The 24760-nt window shown below is 37.8% G+C and overlaps 2 protein-coding genes and 2 long non-coding RNA genes across 5 annotated transcripts in view; 1 reads left to right on the top strand and 3 right to left on the bottom strand.

Annotated features, from left to right (window-relative positions):
- The window catches only part of LOC116159575 (zwei Ig domain protein zig-8-like), a 631052-nt gene that overhangs the window by 497345 nt on the left and 108947 nt on the right, over nucleotides 1–24760 (bottom strand). The gene's annotated exons all lie outside the window — the stretch shown is intronic.
- LOC116159580 overlaps nucleotides 8314–24760 on the bottom strand; it is a 43736-nt gene continuing 27289 nt past the window's right edge. Inside the window, exon 4 of the long non-coding RNA XR_004143010.1 lies at nucleotides 8314–8640. This is a non-coding gene — a long non-coding RNA (uncharacterized LOC116159580). The remainder of the gene's footprint in view (nucleotides 8641–24760) is intronic.
- LOC116159577 lies at nucleotides 9424–10169 on the bottom strand. Its single transcript, XM_031472589.1, has 2 exons — nucleotides 10021–10169; nucleotides 9424–9972 (listed from the first exon to the last, which is right to left on the bottom strand). The coding sequence occupies exons 1-2, from the start codon at nucleotides 10060–10062 to the stop codon at nucleotides 9556–9558; spliced, it is 459 nt and encodes a 152-aa protein (XP_031328449.1). The 5' UTR covers nucleotides 10063–10169; the 3' UTR covers nucleotides 9424–9555.
- Nucleotides 11645–12555, top strand: LOC116159579. The gene is made up of 3 exons (XR_004143009.1): nucleotides 11645–11891; nucleotides 11944–12016; nucleotides 12070–12555. It is a non-coding gene; the product is annotated as an uncharacterized LOC116159579 (long non-coding RNA).

The following is a 24760-nucleotide window of genomic DNA, read 5'->3' on the forward strand; positions in this document are numbered from 1 at the left end:
AGGGATTTTCTGAAATACGTCGACATCAAACAAGTCTGTTTATAGGGTTACGCGGCTAATGCAAAATAAGTTTTCGCTAGCTTCCAATATTTTTACGATAATCTGCATAAATTGCTAGAGGTTCAATTTGTGGGAAGCCACAAGAATTGAGTTTTTGTGTTCACAATTTCAACAGCTTTTAAAAAACTACCTCGAGTTTTATGCAGAAAAATCATATTATCATTGGGCGTACAAACACAAAGCTGAAATGCAACCAACACCTTCCTTTTCTTCTGTTATGTTGTACGCGTATTGTTACCTCTTCAAGGGATAAATATGTTTGTTTGCAATTCATTGGTGTTACTCGAACGATGAATGATCTTCCTTCAGAAGTATAGTGTACGATTAATTATCGTACTCGATATTGAATCGTAGAATACAAGTAGAGATCCTTAGGCAGTATTAATTAATCACTGAATCACGCCGGTTAGAAGCCTGCTCTTCCTTTCTTTCGGGGAGAGCTCTCTTCGGCTGCACATTTACCCACAAGTAAGATTTTTCTTTTTCCTAGGAATCCTAGGATTGCACAGGTGTTTTATTTATCGAAACAATAATTGAGCGTTGTCATATTGTATTGGGAGACTTGTTTATTCTGCCCTGTAATTATGGGATCATTGCTGAATTTTTTGGATATTTAATTTGCTAAGAGTGTTATGTCTAATTTTAATCCAAAATTTTGAATATCTGAAATTATTTTTGTATTTGTGAGGATACCTTATTCACTTTAGGAGATAATTTTATTTGATGTTGACTAGAATGAACCAATATTTCTTTCGTTAATTTGATTTCACTGTTATATCCCTTGTATCTTCCCAGTTTTATACAGGGAAAGTAAAGTATTTAAAAAGTGCTGGGTGGCGCTCAACCCTATACGGTAAGTTGTAAGGAAGGGCCAAAGAACCCTAAACCCTAAACGAATTGACCGCTGGGAAAGATCACTAGCCTTTAATTTTTCTAACGCTGAGCTAGTTGGCCGTTTATGAGGCGGGTTTGAGCTAAACCATCGCCAAACTAATCCGACAAATATTTAGAGAGTGGGTTTTTTTAGGGGGGTGACTTTTCTTGCAGTTAGATCTCCCGCGCGGTGAATATGCGGCCCGCGAATGGTCCGAGGCAAAGTTTTCGTAGGGGAGAATGTTTGAAGGGCGAATGTGATGGAACGCGTTATTGTACATAACCACCGCAAGTTCGTGAACCTTAAAACGTAGGATTGTGAAAGGGAAGAAGTTTCAATCATATCACCTATAATTAGTTCAAACATGGAATGGAATAACTCCAACGAGAAAGAGAAGCCACTAGAATATGCAGTTTAGTCTTGTTTACTGATGAGGCTACTTTCCAGAAGAACAAACATGTCAATCGGTACAATTTTCGTTAGTGGGATACACAAAATCTCCATTTCTTCGTCCCATTAGAAATTCATCGCCGTTGGATCTTCAACTAATAGGGTGAAATTGGGAACTATCTTATTAGGGTTTTATTTTCTTGCTAATAGCCTGGGGGTTAGCATGTCGTAATTTCATGGCAGGACATATAGTTACAGTGATTTTTTAAAAAGAAACAACCAGCTTCAAGGTTTTTGGAGATAAAAAAACAAAAGTGCTTTGTTCTCCTTCGTTAAAAGTATCAAAAAATAAAAAAAGGAGAACTTGTGTGTCCGTCATTACATCAGTTGGGCAAGAGGTAGAACAATAATGCCACCATGTACATTTTTAAGGCCGAAAGAAGCAATAGTAGGTTATATACCTAATCTCGATGATGATATTTGGGTCCCCAAACGAAGTTCAAGTCAATACGCACCCCGAGTGGACTACACATTGTAGTTCTATCCTTTTCTACTCCGGTAGTCGTTTAAAGCAATTATGTTAAAGACCAAATTTGAAAAAAAGTATTTTGTTTCATTGTAATGGCACGATTGTTCTGGTATAATAATAAATGAAGGTTTAATTTTAAGTTTCTGTGTAGAAAATATTATTTAAAATTCTGCAGATGAAGCAATTAATGCCTCTTAAATCCATCCCTTATTGCGTTTTCACACACGAACAGTGGCACTTTTGTCCTTTAAAGGGGGCACAAAACACGTTGATGTAGTCCATAGGGTTCAACCCTTTTGCTATACGAAGTCGATCGTGGATCGAGACACAAATACTTCGGCTCTTAAAGCATGCGTCGTTTTAATTACCGAGGTGATTAGTTCAGGCTTCCTTTCTTTGTTTTAGAATGAATTGCCGGAGTATATAGAGCTTTCATCCTATGCTGGCGATTTCTTCATTAAGGCTACGAGATTGTTTTTATTATTTCGGTTACTTGTACCTTCATCATCTCGGTAAGATTTTTCTTTTTATAACTTTTCATTTTTTGAGGTGATTAGCTCAGGTTTCTTTTCTTTGTTTTAGAATGAATTGTCGGGGGTACGTGACAGAGCTCTCTTCTTATGATTTCTTCAATAAAGCTAAGAAATTGTTTTTATTATTTCGATTGATTGTACCTTCATAATCTCGGTGATAAGATTAACGGATGATTATTATTGGAACGTTTGGAAATTTATTAATCCATGGTGTGATGAGACTCAAAATGGGGTTCTGTATATTAGATACCAACAAAACACAAAACCTTCCCCATACTAATTTTAATAAACAAATAAATGAAGCAGCGACTAGTTTCGACCAAAGGTCATCTTCTGGCGACAATATCTATTACAGATTTATAGAACTTAAAGGTTAAAAGTACATACCTTAAGGAGATTACAGAATAAATGCCTTAAAAAGTTTTATTCTGTAATCTCTATTTAGCCAGAAGATGACCTTTGGTCGAAACTAGTCGCTGCTTCATTAATTTGTTTATTAAAATTAGTATGGGGATAAGGTTTTGTGTTTTGTTGGTATCTAATTGTTAATTTTAAATAAATCATCAGCGGATTATTTCGTTGCCGGAAATTCAATTATTTATTTTATCACTTACCTTCAATACTTCCCAGTTTCACAAGTAGCAGCAGGGCCGTAGGTAAAGGGGGAGGGCAACAGGGGACTTATCCCGCTCTTAAAAATTGCTTAATTTGACACAATATAGCACGCCATAGTCATAAACGATCATAAAGAAGGGTGCTTGGTTTTCGGAATAATGTCAAGTATTAAAATTCGACAATTTCACGTTTATGTATAAATTATTTTCTCTGTATAAGGTGACCAATTTGGTTATTAGTATGGGGCAACTCAGACTATAATTAATAGAAAAAAATTGGCCTCGCAGTCCCCATGTATTTTTTTGAAATAAACTCAAAACTAAACTGGCCTATACAGTCTTTTGATTTTCACATATGCATTTTTTTATTTAGTTAGTGATTGGAAATGCATGTATTTATTACAAATGATTGTTGCGTAATCTACTATCTATTTTCCAAATAAGTATACGAGATCAAGTAAAAATGTTATTGGACCTAACCTCATTTTATTTTAAATTGTACACCCTATATGTTTTAATCTAAACAGACATAAACAGATATAGCATACTAAATCCTCTTTTCAAAACTATAGCACACCAGGGATGATACTAAAAAAAAGATTCAAGTGATTCAAAAAAACTCAAACAAGATTAAAAAAGGTATACATGATTTAAAAATAAAAAATACACACAAAATTTGAACCTTTTTTAAAAAAAGGGCTTAGGTTCGATTTCTTGTTCACCTGACTCCGCACCCCCTGCACCAAAAGTAATTAAACTTGGCACACGTGTTGTTACGCGAAAGATGAATGGCTAAAAGCTTTTGAAAATGTGCTTACTTTTCACTTATTAAATCAATTAAACGTTATGCTACCAAATGATGCGAATTGTATATTCCAAGAAAAACTATTTTTACAACTGGTAGTATTTGCGCGGGACACGGCAAATTATTATTTCGCTTGCCCTCTCTATAGATTTATTGTTCCGCTTTTAGTAATCAATCTAACTACAGCAATTTAAAGACACTGGGGGGCGCTCAATTATCGGAAAGCGTACGAAGATTTTTATCCCCTACCGAAAGACCGATTGTGAAGTATCTCATGGCCACCTCTGAGCTAGGTAGCCGCTCATGCGGCGGGTTCAAACGCAGTGACATCTTAACTTACATCACAATTAACGCGTTATCTTAAATTTGACTATAAATGTAGTGTACAAACCTATACTTGCATATAAAGTCCTGATGTTTCCACTTACCTACAACAAAGAAAAGCAATATTAAAAATTGTATGAAACAATAAATTTGGTGTGGATGTCCGTTATAAACGGCATATTCTCAACCTGAGATATTTGGGAATTTCGGTGTAAGTATACGAAATCTAAAATTGTTAGCATCCAACAGTTCTCACGAACCACCCTGTATTACAATGCAATACAGGCACAAGCAAATCAACATGCGTCCATCATAAAAAGTCCAACCATTCCCATGCCCAAAATAAATGGGTCCCAGCATAGGTAGTTCCAGCCCTTACTTGAAATTGTGACTGAGTGTAACGAACCCTCGAAAAATACGGGGGGATGATTAAACTTATTGCAAGGATGTTACTTGAGTTTGAAAGTTGTGTTCGATCGACAAAACTAAATCAGTCTAAAGAGAAACTTAAAACGTTTATTTAGGTACTTTTTAGAGATTATCATGTAGTACCTAACTTGTTTTCAGTATTCCTGCCCGAGTTATACAGTATGCGATCAAAAATGAGTTGCTGTCCAAGGACCTTTGGAAATCGTATACTTAACTTTCAAAGGCGACTCATTTTTGATCTCCCGTTACTTATCATTCTTTCATACAACATGGAACAAGATGCGCTGACGCTGACGATTTTACTTCGCTTTGTTTTCAAACATGAAGTTACGTGTTACTTGTCATTTAGGCTTAATGCTATGTGAAAGTGAAAAAGCTTCCCCAGACCTTTGCTCTCTATTTTGTGATGGCTCCTACGTTGTGTACTGACTGCCCTGCATCTTCAGCACTCACAAAACACAATTTAAAACGGCTCGAAATTAACACAGGCAAACAATCAATCGCGAACGCGCCGTGTTTGTGACTAAAGTTCTGCGAACAATAAATTAAAATGTCCTCTTATCCTCTCATCCGATTACACCTTTATCTACCTACATTTTTCTTTTTAGAAATCGGAATAGTATAAACGTAGAAGCACAAATTCAGATTTTCATAAAGAATTTCAAACATTTTAGGTAAAATCTTAATTAAAAAATTTGTCTTCAAAGTTTGCACACTTTATGTGGAAAATTTCGTAACTTTTCAATTCTCGAATGATTTTCAGTCAGTTCCGTACTAATACCCTTTTCCGAAAGTTGGATACTGTAAATTCCTTTGTACCTACAGCGGGTTGGTCGTTTAGAGTTGTGCAACAAAAAAAAGTATGTACAACTAAAAGTTTAGGTTGTACCAGGGGTTGTACATTCCCTTCAATTTGAAAATATTTCGCTAAATATCCTACAATTATCTTTTTCGAAATTCCGTATACATCTCAGAGTAATTTCTTACTGTTGAAGCACATGTATGCTAGAAGCCAACCAGTACAGAAAATATCGAACAGCACTGCCCTTTGGCCCAAAGGGTTGGTATGGGTAGAAGGGTACGAAAAAGCTAATGTACTAGCAAAGACAACTTTTGCACCACCTCACCACCGTAACTAGTCCCTGTTATTCTATTCTATTTATAAGGCGAGCCCGACCAGACAGAACTTGGGAACAGTAAAGGCTCATTGCGCCTGTTGCTTCGCCCTCCCCGGTTCCAGGTAACTGTGGCCAAGGAGCTGATGTCTGTCTCTGATCAAGGAGTCACAGTGACAGATCACATGCTCAGTAGTTTCATCTGCCTCGCCACAAAAACTGCATACGAGCTCTCCTACAATCCCAACGTTCTGCAGGTGATAGTTGACCATCCAGTGCTCCGTGAGGTGATCTTCATAATCTGGCCCGATTAAGACGGCCCTGTACTGTCTGAATCCAGTTGCTTCTTGCCACTGGGCCTGGACTTAACTTTTAATCCTGGACCTGACAAACAATCCCTTACTTTCAGACAGCCATGTAGTGTAGATGCAGTAATAAGGGTATCCCCTATCCTCTCCTTTTCATCCAGATCTGGAGGTGTACAGAAATGCCATAAAAAAGTAATTGTTTTGCTGTAAAAAATGAATGAAGGAAACCATAGGGAAGGTTTCGGCTATACGACTTTTGTTTTTCACCACGTGTTTTACAAATTACAAAAATATGAATTGAAATCATTAAATGCTTAATATACAACCAAAATATATTTATCCGGTGTCCGGAATGCTTTTAACCTGGACAGCTTTTGTTATCCTGCGAATCAGGACGGGTTCAACTGATCCTATAAACATAAATTTGTTAATCAATCTAGACGCCAAAATGGCCAAACGTTTTACAATATAAATTATAGCGAAAACTAAAATGGGATTTTTTCTTCTCTTTTCTTTAATATCCCCCTCATCCACTTACTCACCTCTTTCTTCCTCTGCCAGCACCTCACTCCTGCTTCTCCCGGTCCTTTCCTTGCAATTCCATAACGTGTTCTAATTTCTCTTGTTCCTCTCCGCATATTCTACATTTCTTTCTTCCCCATGTCACAACTTCTTTTTCCCTCTTTCCTCATTTCCACATCTGAATCTCGTCATTATTAATTTATTACTTTTTATTCCGTCCCATAGATAATTTAGTAACCACTCCCTTATTAGATCTTTGTAACTACTACTTCCTCGTACGCTCTCTATCTTCACCCCCTGTAAGTTGTTGTATTTGTGCTTCCAGGTCCCTTTTTAGCAGCTCATTTTCTCCTACTCCTCTCGTCTTTTCGACATCAGTCAGTTCGTATCCATTCATTTCATAATATTCTCCTCTTCGTTCTTCCCACATTCTTTTTACGTTTATCCTCGTTGTCAAGCATTCTGCTACCCATTGACTTTCTTTTTTACTCCTTTACTCGAACCCTACAGTCCTGCGGCTCCTTTCCTTTCTCTTCTATAATATCTCTCCATTCTTCCCATCATCATATCCTTCATTTTTTAACCTCTGTTGCCACTATCACTGCGTCGCCCGCATATGTCAGAGACCATATCTTTCTTATTCCCACTACGATCCCTACACGTCGGTCCTGCCTCTTATGTTGAGATTAAATAAGGTTAGGCTAAGTAGGCATCCCTTCTTAGTCCTTTACATGTTCAAAACACTTCATACTACTTCCCTTATATTATTACCCTTAATCGTTTTTCTCCGTATTGATGCTATCCTTTAAGTTCTGCCTATTTTCCCATCTTCCTCCAACATCATCCTCTATTTCTCTTTCTTTCATTCAGTAGCGTTGCGTAGATTCTATACGGCGCCCCGTCGTCATTATCGTAATTCGCCTAAATTTTCAACATACATAGTATTTGTTACCTCTTTTGAAAATCGGCACCTATTGCTTCCCTTGTCGGGTAAACTCCCTCCTTACAATACCTTGTCGTATTTGCCGCTTTCCTTTTCTTCAGTCTTCTTAGCTGCATGACCTCTTCTCTTCTCCCTCAACCTTCCTACTTCTTGCATGGCCCCCTTTTTCCTGCTTTCCTTGTAGTACCTTGATAAAATGTTGTTTCCATTCTTCTAATTGTATTTCCATCCCACTTGTTCTATTTTTCTTTTTTCCTCTATTTAATATCTTCCAAAAATCTTCTATTTTTTTCCACTGATTTGCTCTTTGTATTCTTTCTGTTTCTCCATCTTTTTTTCTTCACCGGCTCATTCCGTTATTTGTTTCTACGTAATTGCTTTTTCAATAATCTTCTTTATATTATTCAACTCCTCTTCTGTACTCGTTCCTATCTTTTGTCCTTATTGCTCCAGTCCCCCTTTATACAGCTCCACCGTATGTCTTGTTCATAACTGTATCTGCTTCGCATTTGCGTCTTTTCATTTCTTGATCTTCTTATCTTTTAAACTCAATTTCATCGATTGATTATTCGATTCTATCCTTGTTCCTACCTTAAATTGTCTAGTTCTTCCAGTATTTTTCATTTAATATTACAATTAAACACATCTCTCTTCCTCCCATGCATGTGAAATACTCGTCCCTCTCTCCCTCTATATTTCCATTTAAAATTGTCCAACCTCTCTTTTCTGATAATGGTTGTAACACTTCTCCCTCTTTGTTACACTGTTCTCTTGATTGTTCATCTTGTGTTTCTTTTCCTATCTCTACCCATTTTCCTTTAATTCTTGTTCTAACAATAAAATCCCCTCTCCCCCCCCCCTTCCCCTTTTATTTACTATATTTTTTGTATATTTTCTATTTTATTTTTTAAATCCTTCTCGGTTGTATAACGTTATCAATGTCATTTTCTTTCCCTCCACTTCTACACATCCATCCTATATTCCTTCCCTCTCTTTCGTTTCATCCCCCCGTTGCCTTAGCGACTTTGGCCCTTTTTTACGCTTCTTAGTAAACCTCCTTTTGCCCTTCCCTTTATATTGCCCTCTTCGCAAATATGATTCTACCATATGCATTCATTCGGAATCCGGTTCTTTATTTTCTCCCAATTCTTTTCCTCTGTCCATGGGTCTACCATTTCCACGGCAGCGTATTACCTAGAATTTAGAGCCAATAAATATGTATATCAAGTCCAATAAACATTTGTTGAATTGGTAAGCAACATTGTTTTTTACTAATTAAGTTATGTAGATTTTATAAATTATTAAGATGATTATGGGAAGCATTCGAAAATTTATTTTGATTAGGATTTGACACTCTCGAATGTACCCATGTGATAAAATTTTTGGAACGGTCTTTTCAACATTTCGCATTACAAATACTCATCTGCATTACAGAAAAATACCACGAAAATACATAAAAAAGACAAACCGAACTCAAATTTCACAAGGGTAACGAATCCAGCAGTTCAAGATGTCATCAGAAAACTGGCACTAGCTTTCAATTATAATTTAAAGAGAACGACCATTATCACAAGAATTTAAAAAGAAACAAAATATACGTGGCAGTGATACTGGTCAAAGCACCGATGACGAATCGAATTATTACAATTCAAAATACACGTCAAACCAAATATTCACACCAAAGAAAAAAAAACTGGGTTGAGTTTGTGGCTTATTCGATACGGGTCTAAATGATCTTTCGGTCTTGGTGACCTCTTCCTTCCTTCATAAGTATTTTTTTTATCCCCATACCGATTACAAAGTAATATTGGGTTGTCACAGCCACTGATAAATCAATGGATCAATGGTTTACTTGAGCAATAAAGTTAATTAAATCACATGAAAAATAAATCCCTTAAATAAAACGACAATTGGTGACGGTTTACAATAATGACGTGGGTCAAAGCATGGGTTGGTTCAAAATTGTAAAACAAATGGTTATATGGTATAGTTTATTTAGGCTCAGATTGATCAAGAATGTTCCCAAACATTCAAGAAAGATAAAAAAATCACACAAAAAACAATCAAACAATTGGAAAAACCATCAGTAGATAGTCAAATTTTTGTTTCTTAAGAGCTTGGACGAGGTTTGGGTTGAGTTAAGAAGGGCATCTTGGCGACAGCTTCAATTATGCAATTTTTCACCTTGACCGCCAACACTTTCTCACTGTTATCTTCCAACTTGGCACATTCTTTGCTGGCATCGCGCATTTCAGCTTCATTGCTGTCCGATAAGTTTTCCTTGTGGTAGATATCTTTCAGGTACCTAAATATATTTTCACCGTTAACTTTGCGATTGTCATTTATCATCTGTCTCTTCTTCCAAACACAAGCTAAGTATCTGCCAACTTCTTCATCGTTTACATCCGACACAGTGTGAACATGCCGCATCACTTTCGACATTTCGACGTTTGCTTCTGCGATGCATTCGCGCTCAGGTCCTAAACTGGCGTGATGTGATCGATCCTGATGAGGTCTTGAATGCACCTAAACTATGCGATGTACTTCAAGTATGTGAAAGAATCAAACACTTACCCCAAGTGCAAGGGCGAGGACGAAACACAACAGCAGCTTCATTTCCAATTGTATTATTAATCTGGACTACGTCAATAATGCCGAAACGCAACTTATATAGCAAACGACGGGGAATTACATTGACTTGACCTCTACCAATTCGACAAACAAATTGATAAGCGCTATTATGGTGTAAATGTTTAAGCCGAAGACAGACTGCCTGCTTGCAATCAATATTAAGTGACCTGTTTGAAGTTGGAAACCTGAACCGCAAGAGAAGTTTTTACTTGTGATTTCCCAGCTCTGTTCTTTGTCCGATAAACGCCAAAACAAGAATCCTTCATTTCTCTTTTTTTTTCTTCTGTCGTTGCAAAACGTTTGTATGCGGCTTTAAGTGTTTTTGAAACGTTTAAGGGAATACCTTATTACTCATCTTTTCTAGGTCGCGAAAAATGGGGAAGTTTGTATATGTGCGCCGTCATCATATTTAGTACCAATTGAACTGTTTTTGTTTTAAAACAATTCTCAGCACTGCAGCGTGATTTTGAAGAAAAACGTAAATAAACTGTTTAAACATCGCCGGGCGACAACCTCTATCATTTCACTCCATTGTGGTCATCAGTGAGGGTTATCGCTCGAGTTAATAAGCAAGGGAATTATTCTAGTTTATAATAAACATAAGGTATTGCAACATACGATTCAGAAAAACTGTTGCTTGCCTTTTTGTACTACTTAAGATCTACTACAATCCTACACATCAGAAAGGGGGTGGGGGATCGATACTTTCTTTTGCACAACAACGATAATTGAACGTGTGCGAAAAGTTGCTCCTTTCACAATCATTAGGAATTTACACTGTTTCGTATGTAATGTCACCAAATATATCTTGCTACGCCACCCCAAAACTGCAACATAATATGTCTATTTGTGAATAAATATTTGCTGGCGCACTGGGGAAAAAATTAATGATAAAATCAATGTATAATAAAAAGCCTACAACCAGAAGTCGTCACGAAAATAAGGATGGAAAGTTTTCCACACGATTCAACAAAATACTCAACTATTATATCCCAAGTGCACGCCAAATACCTGTATATTTCATCCAGGGTGCTGCTGGACGATAAGAGAAATTATTTGGCAGTAGAGATAGGTCGATACAGCCCAATAACCTACTAAAGCATGCCACCAACCTTTAAAGGGCTACAATCGCCATGGGCATTATGGGACTGTCCACAACTACCAACACCAGACCCGGAAACGGCAGCTATTTAGAGAGTCCAATGGAAGCCGAAAATTTGATACGGGACCTAAAGGCAGGTCCATTAAATAATGAAGTGGAAGAAAAGATCACGAAACCTGAATCTTCAATAAGAGGCAGCAACCAAGTCAACCATTCTCCAAGGGGTCGTTTAGGGGTTACACCATTACCAAGAGCGGCGGAAACGGATATTACATTAAAACAACAAACAGATCAGCCGAAAAAAATGGTATCATCTCCCCTCACGATGAAGGCGCCTGTAACGTTGTAATTATTCTAAGTTAGTCAGTACGAATTTCCCTTGTTACGGCACTGGCGGGGGAGAATGCGATGGAACCTTCAATTGTTGGTTTTGACGATTGTGGGTTTCGGCGTTGGTGCCTGTGCGATTGGCGGGGCGAGGAAAATTCGTGCGTGTCTTACTTTCTTTTCGTTGCTCGTTTTGGGAAGACGCAAAGGTGTCGGTTGAATATTAGTTCGCTGGTGTAATGTCGTAAAAGATTGGTTTCCGTCATCTATTGAAGTATTACCTTTCACGGAATCATCTTATTAAACTATGGATTGATTGTTTGGTTAATCAATATCGTAGTGAACTCTTTTGAGAGGCTTTTAAACGAATTACCAGCGAAACTATGTAAGTAGATATACGGGACTAATATCTCGGCCATTATAATGTTCATTTTTAGTGACCGTATCTTCCTGGTCGTTATTAATTATCATACAACGTCAATCTTTCCAATAGACCTTCTTTAATAAGAGGTAAAGAGGGTTATGCGTACTACAATGCACCGTTTTAAACAATCGCTTTTTAGGGTCCTTGTATCCCGTTTAAATTTGCACATTAACATATGTCACCGGAGGGACGTCCATTTTGAATTATTACCAACAGATGCCTTCATCTGAATACACATTCAGCAGTAATCAGCCGTTTGGAACCATGAGATAGAATACATGACCTATATCTGAGCTTATCACCGTCGAAATAATTACTTAGCCTATATCAATTATCTGACCAGTTTTGGGGAAATTTTCACTATTTTAAATTTAACTGTAAGCGTAATTCTGGTTAACGATCTTTCGATTAATGCCGACATAATTGGCTCTGATTATTGTTTTTGCATTTGAGATCTCCTTCGGAGACATGATTTAATATTGGTTTGTCCTATTACGATCGTGGGAAGTACCGCAAGTGGTAAGCCCCTCAGGCACCGTTAAGTACCTCACTGTAGCATTTTTGATTCACCGAGGCATTCTCGGTTAATTTGTCCTTTTATTCTTTATTATAGCTACTAGGTTGAACATTCCTGGGATGAGCTCACTCCACGAATGCCTTCGGAACTCCAGGTAAGAATAATACCTTCTCTTTATATACTTGTGTGTTCGCCACCTCGTTTTGGGGTTAATAACGTTAAGTTTCATGCCGTCGGGTGTGATCGAGTTATCGTTCACTAATTTGTGGGATTAATGTTCAATTAAGTAAAGTTTTTGGGGGAATTCAATTTAGGGGAAGAGATTAGTAAATGTATATTATTTTTAGTAGTGCATATTCATGCGTTAAGATTTTTTCTTGAATTTGGTGTACCTTACTGAATAAATTTTTGATTTTTGGGTGGTCAGGTACTCACTGATTATATTATTGTTGTGCCGCTACTGTTACACTTCCTTATTCCGGTAACAGTCAGTGTATAATATTCCAGGTAATAAGGTGGCGCCCTTACTGCTTTGCTCTAGCATACCTAATTATTAGATGAGAGGAACGGAATCCAGTGCCCGCAGAGCCCGAACGATACCTAATGACCCTTGAGTGCTCAAGCTTACCCCGATTAATAGTCACCCCTGAGCTAGTTGGCCGATTAGCGGCGGGTTTGAGCAAATTCACCGTTATAAAAGTGGCATCCCTGCACGTGGAGCCTTTGCCTGCGTTAATTATCATATCACATGTGTTTTAATTTTCACTGGCGCAACTGATTCCATTCCACTTATCTCTAATTAATTTTTTTTAATTGTTGCTTTACTTGACTTTGATCAATTATAATTTATATATATATTGGGAATATTTTGACATTAATTATAAGATATATTGGTATCATTATTCAATGGATATAAACCGTTTGAGAGAGGCTGAACTCAAGTATGAGATTCAGATTCGGGGAGGTCAACCCGGAGTTAACGTTAGTGAGAGTCGAACCGTTCTTCGTAAGTTATTCGAAGCTGAGAAAATCCCGGGCTATGTTGCTCCGGATTACCCCTTTACTTTTTCTGAGGATCTAGCTGCTCTCACTGAGTTGACCAACACTTTACAAAATAAAATTGATTCTTTTGAAGACGCCTATGGTGGAGGGTCTTATTTATCCATAGTAGCCATGCTAGTGCATGCCGATCGTCGCTTACACCGGACGCAGACATTATTGACCAATACCGCGGACCAAGTAGACAAACTTCGCGAATTAACCCTGTTTCTTAGACAGCTTAGGGCCTCGTTAGACAACAAAGCTTTTAGATTTAATGACACTATATTGCCTTCAGCACCACATCCGATAGTAACTTCGACTCCTACTCGCAGCATAGCTGAAATGCCTCCAAAATTATCAGTACATAGCACACCAGTGCATAAATGGGGACTTAAATTCTCTGGAGAGCCTAAGGGGGATACTGTTAATTCATTTTTGGATAAAGTCGAGCGGATGGCTAGAGCTCGTGGCGTCGATCACGCTACCTTGTTCGAGTCTGCCTATGACCTGTTCGAAGGGATAGCAATGACTTGGTACCATGTAAATTCATATCGAGCTACCTCATGGGAGCACCTTACCCAACTTCTACGACAAACATTTTTACCATCCAATTATGAGGAAGACCTTTTGGATGAGATTAAAGCTAGGATCCAAGGATCTACTGAGAAAGTAGATATCTATTTTGCAATCATGCAAGGACTGTTTGCCCGTTTAAAAAATCCACCACTTGAACGCGACCAAGTACGCATAGTTCGACGAAACCTTTTACCGTTTTACTTAACTAAACTGGGACCTACGAGATACAGTACAATCGACGAACTTTTAACTGAATGCCGTCGATTTGATGCCATTAAGCAGGACTTAGCGCGACACGAGGCATTACGAAACAACACTTCATTGCCCCTGCTGGAACCTGGATTTAGTTGTCCCACTGGTACTCGTCAAGCACCCCAGCGATTTCCCATTTATTCTACGGAAACGCGAAATTCACCATGTTATAATTGCAACCGTTTGGGTCACAATCGTGTCGATTGCCCCGAACCTAAACAATTATTTTGTTATAAGTGTGGAACCACCGGTGTCACCGTCCGATCCTGTACATTTTGTTCGGGAAACGGCCCACGAAACGCTCGTTAGGTTGTCGCGAGGTTTCGAGTTTTCCGACGACCAAAATTCCAAAAACTTCGTTCAAACCCGCTTTAGATTTCATACTGCAACACGTCACTAATGATTCCAGACCTTATGTCATGATCAATATCTTGGAGATTTCTTTACTTGGACTGTTGGATTCCGGCGCTTCACGTTCATACATAAGCCAAGACTTTTGTGATAAATTGCAACAACTTCGGCTACGATTCGTACCCCAAGTCACTTCATGTACCGTTGCGAATGGAGCCAACGCACAAGCCATTGGTTACATCATGGCACCCATCACCTTAAAGGATCGCACCATTTTATTGAATTTATTTGTGATGCCTGACCTAACAACGAATTTGATTCTCGGCATAGACTTTTGGGACAGAATCGGTATAATACCCAATCTTCACGATGATTGCTGGCATTTCACGTCTACGACTCCACCATCTCATCAAGTAGCTATTATTGATCAACCTCATCTTACTGCCGAACAGCAGCAGTCACTCACTACCCTTTTGGATCAAACTTTTGAAGCCATGGGAGCGAATTTGGGATTAACCTCGGTGGGTAAACACAAGATACGCCTTGTTGAGGGCGCCGAACCCCTCAAACAACGCTACTACCCTGTCAACCCAGTCAAACAGAAAATTCTTAATGTCATCATCGATGAGATGCTTAGGAATAATGTCATCGAACCATCCACTAGTCCTTGGGCTTCTCCGGTCTGTTTAATTCCGAAGAAGGACAATACTTACCGTTTTTGCGTGGATTACCGCAAGCTGAATGCCCTGACTATAAAGGACGCGTTTCCTTTGCCCTATATCTCCACCATATTAGAACAGTTGAGGGACGCTCGCTACCTTAGTTCGCTTGACATCAAGTCGGCGTATTGGCAAGTGGAGGTCGAGGAATCTTCTCGCCCATATACCGCTTTTACGGTACCTGGTCGTGGACTCTTCCAATTCCGCCGAATGCCTTTTGGCTTGACAAATGCACCAGCTACCTTTCAGCGTATCATAGATACGGTTTTAGGACCCGAACTGCAGCCTAACGTCTTAGTATACTTGGACGATGTAATCATCGTCTCCCAAGACTTCGATTCGCACCTGCGAATTTTGCAAACCGTTTTCAACAAGTTGTCTGCTGCAGGATTCGTACTCAATAAAGACAAGTGTCATTTTTGCCGCTCAGAGTTAAAATATCTGGGTTATGTTGTAGATGCATATGGACTACATCCCGACTCTGATAAGGTAAAAGCAATTCTAAATATCATTTCACCTACCAATCTTAACGAAGTTAGGCGATTTTTAGGAACCTGTAGTTGGTACAGACGTTTCATTCCCGATTTCTCCACAATCGTGGCGCCTTTAACTCGACTTCTTAAGAAAAACGTCACCTTCGAGTGGACCTCTGATTGCGAGAACTCTTTCGTGAAACTTAAAGAACTTTTAGCTACTGCACCAATTCTAAATTGCCCCGATTTTACTAAACCTTTCATTCTACAGACAGACGCTTCGGCCTACGGTTTAGGCGCTGTGTTAACTCAAAATTTCCCGGATGGAGAACGAGTTATTTGTTACTTGTCTCGTTCCTTGTCTGCAGCTGAACGCAATTACAGCACCACTGAGCGTGAGTGCTTTGCCGTCATTTGGGGGGTGGAGCAACTTAGACACTATCTCGAGGGGGTTCAGTTCACCGTGATCACGGACCACCATTCTTTGTTGTGGCTGCATTCCCTTAAAGATCCCCAAGGGCGTTTAGCACGTTGGGCACTTCGCCTTCAGCCATATACTTTTACCCTCGTACACCGCAAGGGTAAAGACAATTTGGTACCCGATCTCTTATCACGTACCGTACCCATTATAGATGCTATTCACACCTCGGAGGAAATTATTAACCCCGAAGCTTTTCGTGGTAGCACTGATCGTTGGTATCGTGGTATGTTCGATCGTTTGGAAAAAGAGCCGCATAAATACCCTGGATGGAATGTGAGGAATTCTCTTTTATATAAATATATTCGTTCTGCCTCAGATAGCCGTGACTTCGAGAAGTGGAAACTCGTCGTTCCTACCGATTTTAGACTTGCTATCATCCGTGAATCCCACGACAATGTTACATCAGGACATTTTGGGGTTTACAAAACCTATTGGCGTATCCATCATCGTTATTACTGGCCCAAAATGGTTAGCGATGTTAAACGTTTTGTTTCACGTTGTCCCACCTGTGCGGAACACAAACCGGAACAACAGCGACCTGCTGGTTTAATGGGTTCCCACCCTAAGATCTATGAACCTTGGCAGATGATTAGTTTGGATTTTATTGGTCCCTTACCTCGATCAACTCAGGGACGCACCCATCTTCTGGTTGTATCAGACTATTTGAGCAAGTTCGTACTTCTTTTTCCAGTTAGGACCGCGAATGCGCAAACACTTGTTAAGTGCATTGAGGAGTCGGTATTTCTCGTGTACGGAGCGCCTCAACATCTTATTTGTGACAACGGCGTGCAAATGCGCAGCCGACTTTTTCTGAATCTTTGTAACCGCTACCGTGTCAATGTTCGTTTCACACCCTTCTATCATCCACAAGCCGATCCTGCGGAACGTGTTAATAGGGTGGTGAAACAATTAATTTCCACCTACATTAAGGACAATCACCGCCATTGGGATGTCAACTTAGCTTCGATTGCCTGTGCCCTTAGAACTTCTAAACACGAAACCACTGGAGTCACTCCCTATCGTGTTAATTTCGGGAAAGAATTTCGTATTCGGGGGGACAGCTTCGAGACAGACTTGACTGACAATGAACCGATTGATGTCGAACAGCGGTTGGAACAACAACAACAACTTTGTACTAAAATAATTGAACGCATCCGAAATACTCATGACCGAAACAAACGTACTTACGATCTGAGACGAAGGCATGTGAGTTTTGAGATTGGACAGCAGGTCTGGCGCAAAAATAAATCTATTTCTGACGCTACCAAGGATTATACCGCCAAACTAGCCCCTCGATTTTTAGGACCCTTTACGGTTGCCCGTAAGGTAGGTTATCTCACCTATGAGTTGAAGGACGCCCATGGGAAATCCTCTGGCATGTGGCACGTCCAGGATCTCAAACCCTATTTCGAACCCGACGATCATGGTTAAATGTAGTATTTCTGGGATTGTCTTCTGGTTGGCGGATTTGTTGTTGCTACCGTTTCACTCTATTTAGACACATTGTTTTTTTTTTGTATTACCGAATTTGACTTCATGTAGTGTAGGCACTTTGTCTCCACGCAATTTTTGGGTGGTTTGGTTGGGCACAGGGGATGGACTCTCGGATCGTAGCAACAACACCTGCTAGGGGATTCGTCCCGATCCATTATCCTCCTTCTTTCTTTTTCTATCTGCACCTCAAACACTTTTCTTCTTCTAATTTCCTCAGGGGAAATTTGGGAGAGGTTGCCCTTTTCTTTTCGCTTTCCTATATTCTATCTTTTTCTACTCTTCTTTCTTCCATTTCCGTTCCATAGAATGAATGGATGGGTAGTTGACACACAAGAGGAAGGGGGTGGGTGCGCCTTCCCTGTGCGAGCCTCGGTGACCATGGGACCCCTGGAATCGGCATGAATGAGTTTTTTTTTTCTCCGCAAATGTGATTTCTTCTTTCTCTCTTACTATCTTCTATCCATAGCACCTTCTTCATTTCATTGCGCTAGTGCATGGTGGAGTTGGGTTGGAAAGGTACCTTCTTTTTGGGGGTTTCCTTCTACACTTTTTCGGCAAGGGGGTCAAAATTTGGGCTTTTGTGTCGTTTTTAGTCAGGGAGGGGGGTTTCTTTATTTTGGGGATTTTGGTGCTGCATCACTTGAAACTGTAGGGTTTCTTTCTTCTGGGTGGGCACTGGATTTGGTTTTCTTGGGGGTGACTAGTAGTTGGATTGGGTTGTGGGAAAGGGGTTGCTATTGTCATGATACCCGACGGCGCGAGATTCCATCTTTACGCGAGGGCATGTCAATACCCGATTTTGCATACCTTTTCGGCTGCTGGAGAACCTGGGAAAATTCTTTGAAGGTGAAATTCTTTGGGGGGGGAGTTTTTTTTACACTGGGGTGGGTTTTCGGGTTTTCAATTTGTTTGCTTCCTTTTCGAGTGTGTGTGCTGGGTTTTTTCGATCGTCGGAAAACTTGTAGTTTCCCTCCTGTCGAAGGAGAGGGGGATGTAACGTTGTAATTATTCTAAGTTAGTTTTGAGCAAATTCACCGTCACCGCGAGCCACTCTGTAGTGAAAAATTTACGTGCTAACGTAATTTCCGATTTACGCATTGGACATAGCAGTTAGGGCATTCTGTATGTAAAATGTTTCAATTTATTTAATAGGACCTGGGGGTATTTTGTTCAAAAAGACACGTGTCATTGTAATTTGAGTTTTGTAAATGTCAAATTTGTAATTGTTTAATATGCACCGTCAAAATTAAGTATCCCTTAAAGGTAAGCATAACTTAAATACCATAGCAACGATTGTCTTAATAATCGTTGCCATAGATTTTAAGTTCGACTTAACTTTAAGCAAGGCTTAATTTTGTTGGTGCAACTGGGGCTTAATCATCCAAGTTTATTCGTTGTACTTAGTGAGTATCATCAATATTACAACGCATAAATATGGGAATATTTATTCGTAATTTCGACTTAAGATAAAGAAGTTATGGGTCATCAAAGAAATTTACCAAATTTCTGAAAATTTCTCATAAAACGTGCGACAAGTCGGTCAGTACAACCGATAGTTGGATACCAACATGGGGAATGATACCCCATGGGATACCTTAATCAATGATTTGAAGTTTCACGAGTTTACACGTAGAATAAACGATAACCACACTAAAGTAAATGAAAATTAAGTGTTTTTCGTTATAAAAATGAAATAAAATACCGGTCCGACATAGAAAGGGAATATGTACTGAAGTGATCCTGATGGATAGATAGTGATTAATTCGTAATTAAGCAATACGAGTATAATTAGAACACGGTTGAAGTATATATTATACTCAATACTGAAACAGAACGACTGACATGGTGACATACATAAAATATAAGCAATACGAATCTTTATCTTTAACTGGGATTTTAAATCGAAATAATGAACTTGTAATCGTAATTTTAGATGCCCTATTTTGATAATATGCGTAACGCTCGGTTTCGTATTTGAAATGCAAACCAGTTTTTCTAAAGAAAACACTAGCGGCGTTGATTCATACATTCTTGTAATGCATATAGTTCATGACTAAATACACAGAATTTGGTTGCGCAACAAAAACACTGATATAAAAACTTACGTTCGAGCGTGGCCAATCATTTAATATAGGATCGAAAGGAATGGTTAGTTTTTAACATGGTAAAGAAAGCGTTCGGTGGGTAGTAAACAATATCCGGTGACAGAGGACAGACGTATAAATGTTCCAACTTAAGCGAGCTACTTACGTAGTAAAAGAAAGGTGCAATTTGGTCGTAGAAGTGGAGTGTTACTAAAAATATACACAAAGTGTGAGCTCACTATCGGAGTACTGCACTACAAGGTAAATTCTTTTCAATTAATATTAATTAATTGAATTAGAGATGTCATATTTGCAAGTAGCTTTTATAATCATAATATAAGTGTTCACGGTGGGGCGTGATTCAGGAGCAGAAATAATTAATTTCTAGACGTTGCAATACGTTCCACCTTATTGAAATTAGTACAAATTAAGTCGTTCGGAATTATGCGTCCGGATGTCAATTATTGGTCATTAAATTTAAGTTGCCAAAACATGCGAACTGCTAACGTAGTTTATATTAAATTTAACTGGAGGGATTAGTTATCTCCTTTTGCTTGCTTCTCTTGTAATTAACTCTATTTTAATTTTGTTATTTATTGATTCATACACGTATTTTAATTAATTTTGAACTGCATTAGAGCAGTTGTAAAGATTATCTACAGTTGACAGTGACTTAATGCTCACTTAAATGAGCGAGATGAAATTTTTAAATTGAGTGATTTTAATATGCAATTGATCCACAGACCAATTTCGACAAATTATTATATCCCGATTTGCGCGATATAGGGCTCATTTAAAAGGGCTTGGTCCAAGGATTCCCGTGCATATTTTTTTGTTTTGAGCATGCGTAGTGTCAGAAATTTGGTTTAACGCATGTGCAATGCTAACTTTCTTATTTATGAAGATATCTAAATGAAACTTTGTATGTAAACACTACGAATATAAGTAAAATTAACGACGTTTTCAAAATGTTGTTTTACCCATGCGCAAATGCCAATTTTCTTATTTATGAAAGCATTTAAATGAAATTTTATACATAGGCATTTGGAATAAAGACAAATCTAACGCCAGTTACAAAATTTGGTTTTGCGCATGCGCAATGGCAACTTATTATTTATGAAAACAGTTAAATAAATTAATAAATAATATGATATGTAGGCACTTTAAATGAAATAAAACTAATACCGGCTTCAAAATTCCTGTTTACGCATGCTGTATGTTTTATTTATGAAGGTATTCAATGAAATTTCTAATGTAGACAATGCGCAATGTTATTTAGGAAAGTTATTTAGTTTTCCTTCGGATTGAAATCACCAGGGAGGTTTACATTATCTTGCCTTTTCCCCGAAGGCTGCTCCTCTGCTGGGCAATATCTGTAGTTACGAGAGTGTGGACGTGAACGGGATCTAGATCGACCATAAACTGAGGTCTGTAAATAGATAGGCTTTATTAACAAATCTACGTAATTTAACGTTCGAGACATCAAGTTTGGATCCACTCGAATTGTCAAAAGTGGTCGTAAGATTTATGCGTATGAGACGATTTAATATCTACCAATTTTTTTTAAAATCGTTATAAATACGTCCGTGTGTATACTGCTAACAGTGCTGGTTACATTTGCATTTGATTTGTAGTAAAAGATTTAATCTTGCCAAGGGAAGCAAAAGTAAAAACCAGCTAAATGTTAAATAGTGGTTAGTATCAATTTTTATTGACTATCTGCAACGCGTATGGGGAAGACATCAATTATACTCACAAATGTGATCATTTCAACAATTTTTGAATGATTAAGTCGGAATACATAATTTAATAAATATTTTATGAAGTAAAGAATTATACTTTATAAATGAGTGGCATCTATGTTAGATTTCCTAAGGTGGATTCTAATATTAATCTCCCCTTACTTTTAATTGCAAAACAAATCATAATGCGCTCAGCAAGAAATGTCGGACTGTTTTTATGGAAGTCGTTGATAGATGTGTAGTGATGTACTTTTAGATTGTGTGTAATTTCAAGAAGCAGAAACTATGTACCATTACATATTTTACAGAAGCCGGTTAAATCGGATTATGCAGCTGTATGTATTTATGAATTTTTTGTTTGTTCGTTAAGTTTTAACATCCCAGTGAAACACTGAAACATAACTAACTAGACCGACCTTTGTTGACGGCCACTGCACGAGACGCGAAGGTTAATTCTTTGATCCTTTTGGAATTAGTACCTAGTCATGAAACAGAAAATGAAGGTGTGATAGACCTTATGTTGTACTTCGATTAATTCGTTATTCTAGCAGTACAGGAAAATAGATTCGTGACAATCTAAAAAACTTGTTCTCTTTTTGAGTTGATAGTTCTGCGAAATTTTTCAATTAAATATGTACTACCATTGTATATGTATACACCTATACAATGATATTACGAAGTGGTACATATGATTCAAAGTCATAAACCTAACTAGGAGGGTCGTTTGATAAGTCTCCTGTTTCCTAGTGTCCAAGTGATCCGACCGCTATTTATTGGCGACAGGCGAAAAATACATTGTGAGGTAAGTATGGAAAATACACCATTTATGGCCTTATTCTTATTATAATTTTTAAGTGAACGGAGTGACTACTGACTAGTGGTGCATACTATAGGCATAAGCTACAACAAAGTTTTCTATACACCCCACACTTATGTAAATCGACGTTTCTCTCTTATCAAAGTTAGGAATAGTGGTGGTTTCGTTTTGAAATGAAAGCCACGTATCGTATAATCTATTTAATAATTCTAGTCGGAAATTGAATTACTTATAGATAATTCTATACGGGGCCGCTGTGGTAAGGTAAGAACATAAGCCCGTCCGCGGTTGTTAAACTAATTATACTTAAAGGTTAAAGCGACCAAAAGTCTCCTTGTTCTCCAATTCAATAGAATAGTTAGACTGATACAGTTATTTACCCACTGGAAGTTCGCAGAATGTTGATATATTTTTCATTTTTGCAACATCCAATTTAGAAATAATCAAAAAATGTGTAACGAGAAAATTTATTGAAACGTAACTTGCTTTGAGTTAATATAATGACTTCTGCAAACTATTTTCTTTCTCTAATACAAAATCTACTTGCTGTACACGTATATAACATGTATAACATTTAATCGAATTCAACTTACTCAAGTCAGCAATCTTCAGAATTTGTAATTCCATATTATATTAATAGCGATACTTGTTTACAAATCCTAGTAATCCAGTCATCAAGAGATCTCCGATAGTCCATTTAAAGTCAACGTCATGAATACGACTACTTTGTGGATCATCTCGGTGATGTGATCTGATCTACACATACCATTCGTCGCCATCTGCAGTTAGCAGTATACTATTCGAATGCAATGCAACGTACGAAAGGGATAACGCGATTATAAAATATTAGTCTGAAAAGGATACAAACTTGTCTTTCAGTCAAGTTTTATAATTGAACGTCGTCGGTAGAAACTTTCATACTGCAGCAGCTATGTCGTCGCTTATTTACTGTCTGAACGGGGAATTTAATAAGGGCGACCGTTTGTGTCAATAATTTTTGACGTAAAATTTGCCATTATGGTTGCTGTCTTATTAAATTGAGAATCTCTTTATTATATATTGACGTTTTGACACATATTTTATAGGTATAGCCCTTGACTGTGATCTTTCTATACTATATAGCAATATAAAGCTTAAATGCCCACTCCTCTTTCACAATCTACTGTAATTCTTGCATTGTTGACTTGTTAGTATTAAACAGTTTAAAGGAATGATAATTATTATTGTTTTTTTTATAATGTAACCATATATGATGGATTTTGTTTTATATGAGCGTGATAAGTGATAAGAGAAACCTGACAACTGGAATTATTAATTTGTTTAGTTAATTGAAACCATTATTCCTATTATAATTGCATATTAACCCATAGAATCTCCCTTCTAATTTATATTATTCATCAATTTTGAAAATAATTTCCTCAATAGGTACAATGAAGTATGTAAAAAACAAATTGACATCCAAACAAGCATTTTTATGCCCCCAAAATTCCCAAAAAATGGTGTTTCTTTAACCTTTTTTTCAGGATCCAACACATGGAAGTTTAAGACTGTACACTCCTAGATTGGGGTGCGTTTGTGACTAGTAATCTATACCAAAATAATCACCCATTGGTTGATGAAAAAGATCCTGTACATGTTTACTTTTACGAATTGCACTTGTTTAAATTTGAAATGTTTCTTCAACGTCTAGGTAAAACGTAAAAATATTATACCATATTTAATATACTAAACAAATATAGAAAACGAGCTCCTGCGTATGGCTATAGCATGTGTAAAACCAAATTTTAAACCTGATGTTAGTTTTGCTTTTATTTAAAGTTATTTAATTGCTTCCATAAAGAAGAAAGTTGGCACTGCACATCCCACACAAAACCAAATTTGGAAAATGGCGCTACATTTGCTTTTATTCTAAGTGGCTATGTATCAAATTTCATTAAATTCCTCCATGAATAAGAAAGTTGGCACTGCGCATGCGCAAAACCAAATATTGAAACTGATGGTAAATTTGCTTTTATTCCAAGTGGCTATGCATCAAATTTCATTTAAATCCCTCCATAAATAAGAAAGTTGGCACTGCGCATGCGCAAAACCAAATTTTGAAACTGGCATCAAATTTGGTTTTATTCCAAGTGACCATATATCAAATTTCATTTAAATACCTTCATAAATAAAAAGTTTGCAATTCGGTTTATAAATGGTTGAGATGCGAAAAGGGCACTGTGAATGTTTATCGATTAGGCTCAATTTTTGGAATTGCGTTTTATATGGCTAAAGCTATACGCA

The sequence above is a fragment of the Photinus pyralis genome, unplaced genomic scaffold (assembly GCF_008802855.1).
Source record: "Photinus pyralis isolate 1611_PpyrPB1 unplaced genomic scaffold, Ppyr1.3 Ppyr1.4_LG1, whole genome shotgun sequence".
Classification (NCBI taxonomy): domain Eukaryota; kingdom Metazoa; phylum Arthropoda; class Insecta; order Coleoptera; family Lampyridae; genus Photinus; species Photinus pyralis.